General features: G+C 49.4%; 1 protein-coding gene across 1 annotated transcript; it reads left to right on the top strand.

Annotated features, from left to right (window-relative positions):
* Nucleotides 1-215: 215 nt before the first annotated feature.
* On the top strand, nt 216-1,136 carry LOC311427882 (olfactory receptor 14C36-like; the record flags this gene model as incomplete). Its single annotated transcript, XM_084539470.1, has 1 exon — nt 216-1,136. The coding sequence occupies one exon, from the start codon at nt 216-218 to the stop codon at nt 1,134-1,136; it is 921 nt and encodes a 306-aa protein (XP_084395596.1).
* Between the last annotated feature and the right edge of the window lie 10,521 nt (nt 1,137-11,657).

Genomic DNA, 11,657 nt, shown 5'->3' with positions numbered 1-11,657 from the left:
ACTGGGGGCTGATGGGCAGAAGTGGCTGCTGTGTACAGGACACTCAGCAAATACAAAGCAGGGCTCCAGACAGGGAGATAGACAAAGGTGCTCTTGGAAACAGGGAATGTAAGGCTTTCACTGGGAATTTACTGAATTTTAGTCAAAGACTTTAATCATAAGACTCTATATATGTATATTTGTTTCTCATTTTGCAGTCTCCATGTCCAAAGCAAATGCCCAACATCAGCTCAGTGAGCGAGTTCCTCCTGCTGGCATTCGCAGACACGCGCGAGCTGCAGCTCCTGCACTTCGCGCTCTTCCTGGGCATCTACCTGGCTGCCCTCCTGGGCAACGGCCTCATCCTCAGCGCCGTAGCCTGCCACCACCGCCTCCACACCCCCATGTACTTCTTCCTCCTCAACCTCGCCCTTCTCGACCTGAGCTGCATCTCCACCACTCTGCCCAAAGCCATGGCCAATGCCCTCTGGGACACCAGGGCCATCTCCTATCAAGGCTGTGCTGCACAGGTCTTTTTCTTTCTCTTCTTTATATCAGCAGAATATTTTCTTCTCACTGCCATGGCCTACGACCGCTACGTTGCCATCTGCAAGCCCCTGCACTACGGGAGCCTCGTGGGCAGCAGAGCTTGTGCCCAGATGGCAGCAGCTGCCTGGGGCAGTGGCTTTCTCTATTCAGTCCTGCACACGGCCAACACATTTTCTCTCCACCTCTGCCAAGGCAATGCTGTGGACCAGTTCTTCTGTGAGATTCCCCACATCCTCAAGCTCTCCTGCTCAGATGCCTACCTCAGGGAAGTCGGGGCACTTGTGTTTAGTGTTTCTTTAGCATTTGGTTGTTTTGTTTTCATTGTGGTGTCCTATGTGCAGATCTTCAGGGCAGTGCTGAGGATGCCCTGTGAGCAGGGCCGGCACAAAGCCTTTTCCACATGCCTCCCTCATCTGGCTGTGGTCTTCCTGTTTATCAGCACTGTCATGTTTGCCTACCTAAAGCCGCTCTCCATTTCCTCTCCATCCCTGGACCTGGTGGTGTCATTTCTGTACTCGGTGGTGCCTCCAGCACTGAACCCCCTCATCTACAGCATGAGGAACCAGGAGCTGAAAGCCACACTGAAGAAACTGATTATATTTATTTAGCAATAAATTGGTATCTCACTTTTCTAGTTTTATTCAAGTTAATCTCAGGCAATTTCTGACCTTTGGGTAGAGCATTCTTTAAAATTCTGCTTGCTGTTAAATGTGTGCTTTCATTCCTCTTTTCCAGATAACCAGTTCTCTGCATGAGCCAGAGGCTATCTCTGAATGTGTTTATCCCTAAATGACACCTGGCCTTTGTTGTAGTATCTTGATAGTAAAAGGAAGTTGCCCAGTGCTCAGGGCTCCCAAACTGGATTGCAGAAGATAATCAGGGAGTACCAGACTGAAGGGCGTGGTCTTGTACTGGGGTTCCACCTGGACACAGGGGCATGGGGGAACCAGGTTTTGGGTGAGGGAGTCAGGGCTGGACTGAGTCATCACTGGTGGATGCCCAGTGCCCCTGGAGAACATGACCAGTCAAGAAGCAGCTTCCTGGGTTTGAAACTTGACAGGACTGGTGGCATCAAGGTTGTATTGGGAGCCACCAGAATATCCTAAGGGTTATCCTGGGACACTGTGTGCCTTGTGTTGGGTGGGCAGTGAGTGGATCTTCACAGTAAAGCTAAGTCAAAGGATGGATTTACTGATGGGAGCTCTGCAATGTCAGGGCACACAGCTGGGTCACAGTGCGAAGGTCTCAGAGGCCTTCAGTTGAAAGGGCCAAAAGGATGAGCAGGTAAGGGTAGGGAGCTGGGGAGAGGTGGGCAGGAGCTGAGCTGGGCTGGGCAGTGCCTGGCAGAGGGCAACAGCAGCGTCAGGGAGCGGTGGCAGCATGCAGGGGAGGGCTTCCAGCAGGGCTTGGTGCTGCAGAGCCAGGGCTGCACCAAGGGAGCCCAGAGCTGCAGGGGCAGGGGAGAGGAGGCCGAGGGCCAGGGCAGCTGCTGCAGGGGCAGGGAGCTCAGCATGGCCCTTGCAGCCCCCTGCCCTGGGCCTGCCTCTGCCCTTGGGCTCGGCCCCGGCCTTGGCTCTGCTGCCAGCAGCGCTCTTGGCATGCACTTCCTGGCCTCCCCTCGCCTGCTCACAGCTGCCCACTCCAGCTGCTGCCACAAACGTGTCCTCACCAGCAGCACCACCCCTTGGGCTGCTTCTGCTGGCCTCCCCCAGCCCACTGCCTTGACTCCTTTTCTCTGCTGGGACCCACCTTCCACACCCAAATGCCTTCCTTGACTGTCAGCACCCTATCCCCTGCCCTGTTAGATGACAGTGCCACGGTGGGACGTGTTTCCTTTGGTCTCTCTACCGGCAACATAAATGAACACTATGAGCAGGACTTGTGGTGTCCTGCTTCCAGCCAGGGGGAGGCAGGGAAGAAAGGGACAATCGGGTTTACTGGACTCGGTATATTTGATGGTTTGGCACATCAGACCCACAAATGTATCAGGCTCTACTGGAGACCGGTGCACAGAGTACCCTAATGCCATCAAGCTAGAAAGAGGTAGAACCCACCTGTATTTCTGGAGTGACAGGGGCAGCCCAACAGTTAACTGTACTGGAGGCTGAAGTGAGTCTAACTGGGAAGGAATGGCAAAAGCACCCCATTGAGACTGGCCCAGATGCTATGTGCATCCTCGGCATAGACTGCTTCAGGAGAGGGAATTCAGAATTCCAAGAGGGCACCACCGATGGGGCTTTGGCAGAGCTGCCTTGGAGATAAAGGACATGAAACTGTTGTCTACCTTGCATGGCCTTCCACAGAACCCTTCTGTTGTGGGTTTGCTGAGGGTTGAAAAACAGCAGGTGCAAATGGCTACCATGGTGACACACCTGAGGCAGCGTCACGCTAACCGAGACTCCCTGATTGCCATCCATGAGCTGGGTCATCGACTGGAGAGCCAAGGTGTAGATGTAGAGCTTGGGAGCGTGCATATGTGATGGACTTGTCAGCACTAAGGTAAAGTTGCCTGACCTGTGTGACACGTCCCAGAGTAGTGTCAGGCACAATGCAATTCTTTTTGCCTTCTGCATCTATAGCACAGGAAGTAGGACTTTGCCCTACTCTATTGACTGGGCAGCTCTTTTCACGTCACTCAGTTTAGGATTCTCTGTCTGGAAGGGAACAATTTCTGCAATGAGGCCAGGCTCATGGGTACAGCTAAAGCCAATAAAGATGTATTTTCTTTATTTTTCACCCTGAGTTTTCCACAGATGACCCAATATAGTCCATGGATGTCTAGGTGTCTACTGAGATTCAGGCTGAAATTCTCAGGATCCAATGGTCATTTGAATCTTATTTTATTTTATTTTATTTTATTTTATTTTATTTTATTTTATTTTATTTTATTTTATTTTATTTTATATTTTTATTTTCTTTTATTATTTTCTGAACACACCCCTGACTTCTCTTAGAAAGGGTTTCATGTGCTGGGCTGGGCTGCACTGACAGGGACAAAGACCACTGCTGGCAGTGGAGCTGTCAGACCAGCACACTCTGCTCTTCCTCCCAATGAAGGTCTCCAAAGAAGTCACCCTGGATGAATAGCAATAGGAGAATGATGTTCAAAACTGAAATGCAGCAAAATTCAGCCTTTGAAACAAGAAAAATTTTTTATTGGTTGCTCTTTGAAATCTTCCTTAATTACATCTTGCAGCTCTGCAATTAGCTGCAAAAGGAATGAAGGCTTCAAGAAAACTATCAAAGAGATGTTAGGTGTTTCTGCATTTTAATGAGTTCCATGGTGCATTTTGGTGCTGAGTCTGTGAAGTTCAGGTACTGAGAGGACAATGATGCAACTGCTAGAGAAAGTAAAGTCAGAAGGAAAAGCTGAAGTGACTTGGAGTATGAATGGGCCCCACTGAGGGCTGTTACTAACAAAGCCTCCCCAGGGCCTTGTTAGGGCAGATAATTGGAGTCCATGATTGCAGACAGGCAAAGCACTGTGCTGAGAAATGTCTTGGCTGGTTTTGGTGATGCAGAAGAGCCAAGGTCTGGCCCCAGCCTCTGGAAGGGGAGATTCTGCACTGCCACATCTGGCTTAAGGGTCTTGCTGGGGTCTGTGGGATGTGGTGGGCAGTGTGATGCCATGAGAACAGTGGTATGACACCTCTGAGGTGCTGCACAGGGTTGCAAGGAATCAATGAAGCCCCACTGCAACGAGTATAACATCTGTCCTCATAAGCTCTAGCCAAGGTGACAAAACCTTCAGGGCTGTTGGGACCTTCCATTCTTGCCAGCACCCTCTGCCTTCTCCTCTGTAGCTTTTCCTACGTTGTCCCACAATTTGTCCTATTTCCTTGAAGTCTGCAGACAAACATCTCTGTTCACCAATTTGCTCTCATCCCTTGCTTTCTCCCATGTCTTGTCAACCCTCACCAGCTGTTCCTTGAAACACAAAGCCATGGTCTGATCAGAGGGTGACCTGTGGCACTACAGCACGACCCTTTGAGGGATATTTCTTCGTCCTCATGGCCATTGCCAACATTCCTGGGCACACATTGTGGCAAGTTTTTGTCTCCTGCTCTTTCCTACTACCACAGAAAGCTCCATCAGGGTGGAAACCACTCCTGAGGTAGACATCCCAACCCAGCAGGCTCCTTGCGGCCTCTCAGCCAAGCAGACACAAGTCACCTCAGCAGCAGTTTCCAAGCCAGGGGCCTGCTGCTGGCCTTGCAGCTTCTTGGCTACACACAGCCAAGCCTTGTGCCTGCTGCTGCCCACTCATGGACTCAAGCAGAAGGGACAGGACAACCCATGTTGGGGCCTTCTTTCTGCCTGGGTCCTCCTGGGTGTGTAGGCAGAGGGGATCCCCCAGTCAGCATGCCAAGCAGGTGCCTTCTGCTGGCCTAGCAGGGATATTGTCAGATTTCAGCCCAAAAGTGCAAGTCCCAGGGAGAAGTCAAGGCTGACCTGCCACCTCCAGACACAAGTGACCTCACAGTCCCTTTCCGTGACACGTTCCTGCTGCTGCCCTATCAAGTGCAGAGACAGAAGTGACCTCACATTCACTGCCACAGTCACATTGCTCCTGCTGGGCCATGAGATCCTGAGGTAAAGCTAAGTTTTCTCTAGCCCCCTCGGTACCTATTTTTCACTTACTATGTTAGAGATTAAGCAAAGTTTTAGTAGGAGTGTTTGTTGTTCTGCTTGTGCTGTCAGGTCTCTGGTTGAGGTATGGACAAGCTCTGTGGTTTACAGGTGTTTTACATCTGCCAGGGAGTCTAGGGTTGAATAGAGCATTTTAATGTTAGTTTTAAGGGAAGGGATTACGGTTATCAAGAGAGAAAATTGATTCCTTTTAGAGTGTTGTAGTAGCATTTAGGTTTAGGGATTAAAATTACTGGTTCAAATAATTAAGGGCCATATGTGGCTTTTTTAATTCATTGTTACTGCAGTATTGGCATTGCAGGAATGTTTTTACCTCTATGAAATCATTAATTTCTGCTGGCCATGCTCCTCTTACCACCCCATAATCTCATATGCCTCTTGTCCAGGCTGCTTCTGACCTCCCCATATCTTCTTGAGATCAGCTTTCTGATGACATTTACCATCTCAGTGTATCTGTCTCACCTCTGTTGGCTCCTTCATTCCTGAGAAGGAAGTGGCATTGTAGTCAGGAGGGAAAAGGACACAAAGATCTTTAGGAGCATCCTTCGCAATGTGCCCATCAGCTCTGCACCTACACAAAGTCATGCTTCCGACCTACATGTTTTTTTTTCCCAAATGGCTTCTGTCGATTCAGGGTTACTTTTCCCAAGCCCTCAAGCATGTTTCTCTTTTGGATGTGGAGGGATGGGAAAAGGAAAGCAATGCATGAATGGAACTGAGCTTGGCAAGGGATGCAAAGAATAACAGGAAGAGATTCCATAGATACATTGCTCAGATATGAGAGGCCAAGGAGAGTGTACCCCCTTCTGATGGATGAGAAGGGTGAACTGGTAATGACAGACATGGAGAAGGCTGAGGTACTCAACGGTGTCTTTGCCTCAGTCTTCCCTCCCAGTCAGGCTTCCCAAGTCTTTCATTTCTCTGAAGCCAGAGATGGAGGCTGAGGGGCCAAGTCCCACCTGCTGCAAGTGAAGAGCAGGTTTGAGTCCACCTGAAGGACTAAAGACGTGCAAGTCTATGGGGCCTGATGTCATGCAACCCAGGGTCCTGAGGGAACTGCCTGATGTAGTTGTCAAGCCTCTCTCCATCATATTTGAAGAGTTCTGGCAGTCAGGTGAACTCCCTGCTGACTGGAAAAAAGAAAACATCACTCCCATTTTTAAAAAGGGTAGAAATGAGAACTCCTTCACAGCCATTGCCTCCTGCAGGCCCAGGAGATCCTGTGGCACACCTGATCCCATTCCAGCCTTCCCAGCTAGCTCCTCATTGTGGCCTCGGATCTGATCACATACCTGTCACCTCACATGCCTCTTCCAATGCCATGCGACTGCTGCAGGACCTCACAGTCCCTGCCCTGCCCCAGTGGGACAAGAAGCTGAAGATAGGGATAGGAGTGGGGTTGAAGCTGAGATGTGCTGTGTGCATGGTGGAGGGCTTTGAGGGTTAGATGATCAGGTTAATGTTTAGGAAGTAGAGGTCACCCTCCAGGGTTAAGGGAATGGCAAGGACATCGAGGGATGGATTGGTGTTCTGCTCAAGGTGCCTGCTCAAGGTTTAGGATAACGACAAGTTTTGAGGCTTTTAATTGAGATTTGATTTGAAGGCTAGATTTAAGGATGGCATTTTAATCCTTAGTTACGCTTAATCAGCTTTCTGTTTACCCTTCTTGTAGAAGATGCCTTTTACCTCTGCCTTTTCCAAATCCTGAGCAACGTCTCTCCTATATCTGGCTTTTCCAAGGTCTTTGAGAGAGGTCTTATGATGACATCTGCATCTCCACCAGTACCTCTCTCGCCCTTCCCACACCACCTCTAAGCAACCTGAGGACGGACAGGGAGGATGATGATGATTTGGGAAAGGGCTTGGTTAAAATCTCTGAGGAGGAAGACCAAAAGTTCTTCTCAATAAAAGAGAAATTTTGTTCATGCCTAAGAGTATGTCCTGTTCCTGTGTGGACTAATGTTATGATTGCTGTACAGTCACAATAAATAAATAAATAAATAAATAAATAAATAAATAAGATGCCGTACCAAATGCTTGAAGGAAATAAGATACTGATTTATTATTTAATTATTTATTTTTGACTTGCTGATTGTATTAGTAGCTTATGTTATGCACTGTTCTGCACTTCACATGGAGATATCATGGTGTCATAGGAAACAGTGACACCCATGAGGACAGAAGAGCAAGTGGATAAGGGCTTGAGTCTACCAACACAGGATGCACGCACATAAAAACTTTATGGAAGGGAAGAGGTAGCTTGGATCCAAAATGTAGATTATGAAATCAAAGACCATGAATATCACCTTGGCACTGCAGGACAGCTCCAGCAATGGGGCAAAACCACGCAAGAGGTGTCTACGACACTGGGGCCACAGAGCTGGAGCTGGGAGGAGGAGAAAGAATTCCTGTACATGAGAGAAATTCCCCTGGTTCAGGTACAGCTGCCTTCTGGAGTCAGACCTTCCACTTCCCGAGCCTTGCAGAGAACAGGGGTGGCATACAGCCCAGGGCTGACCATAAGACCTGGCCCCCAGCAGGAAGCACTACGGTCATGCAGAAGGTGCAGCTGAGAGTGCTGCCACCTCTGAGCAAAGGGGGTGCTGTCCCCAGCCAGGAAGCTGGCCTGCATCTGGGGCAGGCTGCTGGAGCTGTGCAAGGAGGACAACTCTCCCTCAGGAAGAAGGCCACAAGCATCAGTAGGTGCTTGGACGCAGGCACCAGCACAGTGATGAGGGTGTTCCACATCCCAGTCACCGTGCTGGTCATGAGAAAGAGGAAGACGAGAGTTGTCTATGGGTAGAGGATCTTCAATGTTGATTGCTGGGAAAACTCAACAAATGGTGTCTTAGAGTCCCATTCCCTTCATGGAAACCCTTTTAGAGCATTCTGGTCCCCCCTCTTTTGTTAGAACACGTTCCGAGGGGTGAAATGATCCCTGGTAGTCATGGCTGAGGTATCCTGCCATGCAGTGTGGGGGGAATACGGGTTAAGGAAGGGTATTGTTTTACTCATGTTTGACAATCAAACTTTAATAGAATAAATTACGCTTCTAAAATCAGTCTCTCCCAAATTCAGCAAGGAGTAGTTGGTGATGCGTTCAGTGTGCTTCAATCAGCACACCCCAGCAGAGACCCTGCTGCCTTGGGGAGCTGTCAGCCCTGAGGCCTTGGGGACACCTTGAGGGAACCCAAGGGCACAGAGCAAGCGATGCCATGGTCGGGTGCTGTGCTGCTGAGCTGGGCTGGGCTTGTGGGACAGAGAGAGAGCTCGTGGCAAGAGGGCCCTGGTGCAGAGACAGCTGTGCCCAGGAGCAGCTCCTCTGCACAGCGCAGCAGGGCTGGGGGCTGGGACCACAGCTGGTGCACAGAGAGGAGAAAAGGAGAGAGGGCTTGGAGGCACTGAGGAGCGCAACAACAGAGGGCAGCGTGTGGCAGGACACATCTGCAGGCTCTTGACACTGTGAGGCTCTGGCAGCAGGGCACTGCAGGTGGGGTTGCCAGAGGGGTCTTGTACGGCTGGCACATCTGATTACTGATAGCATCTGTCAGGGTGGGTCTCTCTGTTTCTCCAGAAACGAGTAGAAAACACTTTAGAGAATGGCATTTATGATTGGAGTTTTCAACAGGAAGACCAAGGCAGGGGCTACCTGAAAGGCAAGACTTTTTCTGTAGCCTGTGCTTGCAGATACCTGTGCTAGAGTGGAGGCCGGTTTCATGGTAATAGGTGGTCAGGTTTGTAATGCAAACTGTGACTCCAAGAGAATTGCAGTGAGAGATCAATATTGAATCAATGAACTTCATAAAGTCCCTTCCCACACCTCAGCCCAGAAACTCCATCAACATCATTCTTGTGGTCCTCTCAGGTTTTATCCTAGCTGATCTTTCAGAGCTGCAAATCCTCCAGTGCCCAGTGCCCTGTCTTTGGGAGGTCTCAGACAGTTTGAGATGACTACAGATTGCCTGCAATGAACATGAACTGATTCCTCTGCAGGCAGAGCTGCAGCACAGGAGGGTGTCACGTTAAGGGGTGTAGCTGATTAACTGTTACGGGCCCGGTCAGATTCAGAGTACTGAACCAGTCGGACATTCACCAAAAACACGTTAACCGTGTCTGATGGGGGTCCCATCAGACATTCACCATCAACGCTTTAACGGTCTGGGGGTCTGTTCAGACATTCACCAAAAACGCATTAATCGTCTGGGGGTCTGGTTAGATTCAGAACACTGAACTACCACGGATAACCACCCTCACCCTCGTTGCACTTAAAGAGAGCTATCACAATGCAATCAAGTATGGTTTATTACAGCAACAGATAATCAGGTTCTTTTGGATTGCCGGCAATAGTGACTGTCTGCAAAAGCAAGCTAGTATGCATGAAATACACAGGTGTTATAGGTGTTATAGGTGTTATAGATGTTACAGGTGTTTACAGGTGTCACAGATGCCACAGGTGTCACAGGTGCGCAGCCTAGAAATAAACGCGTTAAAAAGATCAAAGACTCTCTAGAGATTTATAAGCAAGTATTCAGATCTCACCCAAAGGCGTCCCAATGGGGGGGGGGGAAGAGAGGCTCAGCCCGTCGACTGATCCCAGGAGTCAGGAGGTCCTAAGGATGTTGTATTTCCTCGGGATGGTATCTCCCCTGACAGTGGTATCTTCCCTAACATCCCTTTCTCTTGGGCCAATTTATATTATTTTCTATCTTTTAGGTGGAGTTTGAGTGGCTCTAGTCAAGCATATCTTAGTTATGATTGGTGTAAAGTTTTCCCGTCTCCGTTTAAAGCAATAGGCTCCGAGAAATTCAGAGCGCATGCTCAGTGAGGGGTGGTCGCACCTTGGAGGCGGGTAGCTTTTGGGATGGAGGTGTGTTTTGGTATTATAATGGTATTATAATGAGCAAAAAGTACACTAGGGTACAGCATTTGTCAAAACATGACAGGTCTTTGGCTCATGGTGGCAAAAAGTGCAGCTTTGTGCACAAGAACAATCGAGACCCCACCTGATTACAGAGCCTAGCCGTGGTGTCTCCACTCCACTCTACGCACCGTGCTGTTCCTTAGGGCTAGCACACCAAGTTTCCCCAGCGCGATAGCATCTAAGGTTGGAAACCTAGGGAATGCTCAGGTAATGCAGTTATGCCCTACCCTGAAAACCTCTTCAATGCTGTACCTTTTCCTTAAAAATGTGAATGTTAGTTTTATTTTCCTAGTTACTTCAGGCAATTACACCACACAGTGATGCACCCATTTTCTGCCCAAACAATCTCTCTTGAGAGGTTTGCTACCTGCCTGGGGCCGGTATTTGTGACATCACAAAGAAGCTACCGAGCTTGTTCAAGCTGGCGGACTATCACCCATTCCTGCTCTTGCACATAGGGACAACTGAGGCCATGACAAGGAGGCTCAGAAGCATCCAAAGGGACTTTCTGCCCCTTGGAAAGATGCTGAAGGGATCTGGATCACAAGTAGTGTTCTCCTCGATCCTCCCAGTCAGAGACTGGGAACTGAGGAGGAGGCAGCATATGGATGCACCTGACCAAGTGGGACAATAGTGTTTTGGGCAGCAAGCTGGCCAGACTCATTAGCAGGGCTTTAAACTAGATTTGGTAGGGGAAGGGGATGTACTTGTAAGTGACTCAGAAGAACCCCTGAGTGCCAATAACCTTAACAAATATCAGGGAAACACCTGTGAATCATCCCATAGGAATTAGGAAGGGCTCCTCTAAAAAGGTGATGTGGCCCATAGCCCAGCTGATGGGCCTCTGCACCAATGCATGCAGAATGGGAAACAAGCAGGAGGATTTGGAAGCCATGGCGCAATTAGAAAACGATGATCTACTGACTGATGTCATCTACTTGGATTTCTGTAAGGCCTTGGACACGGTCCCATATGATATACTACTCTCTGAATGGGAAAGATATCGGATTTGAAGGGTGGACTACCTGGTGGAAAAGAAACTGACTTGATGGCCACAACCAGAGAGTAGGGGTAATGGTTCTATGTCTAGGTGGAGGCTGGTGATGGGCGGTGTTGTTCAGGGGTCTGTCCTGGGACCAGAAATGTTTAATATCTTCAACAATGACTTAGTAGGATTGAGTGCACCCTCAGCGAGGTTGCAAATGACCCTAAACGGTGTGATGCAGTTGATACAATAGAAGGAAGGGATGCCATCCAGAGGGACCTGGACAAGCTTGAGAATTGGGCCCACGTGAACTTAATGAGGTTGAACAAGACCAAGTGCAAGTTGTGGCACCCGGGTTGGGGTGGGGGTGATCCTGGACATGAGTACAGACTGAGAGAAGAACACATTGAGAGAAGCCTTGTGGGGAAGGACTTGGGGTACTGGTGGACAAAAGGTTTGACGTGAGCCAGCAGTGAGCGCTTGCAACACAGAAGGCCAACTGCATCGTGGGCTGCATCAAGAGAGGAGTGGCCAGCAGGTGGAGGCAGGTGACTGTCCCCCTCTGCTCTGCCT

The sequence above is a fragment of the Aythya ferina genome (assembly GCF_964211825.1).
Source record: "Aythya ferina genome assembly, contig: HAP1_SCAFFOLD_29, whole genome shotgun sequence".
Taxonomy (NCBI): domain Eukaryota; kingdom Metazoa; phylum Chordata; class Aves; order Anseriformes; family Anatidae; genus Aythya; species Aythya ferina.
Note: the sequence above shows the minus strand (reverse complement) of the source record. Positions and strands in the feature narration are given on the sequence as shown.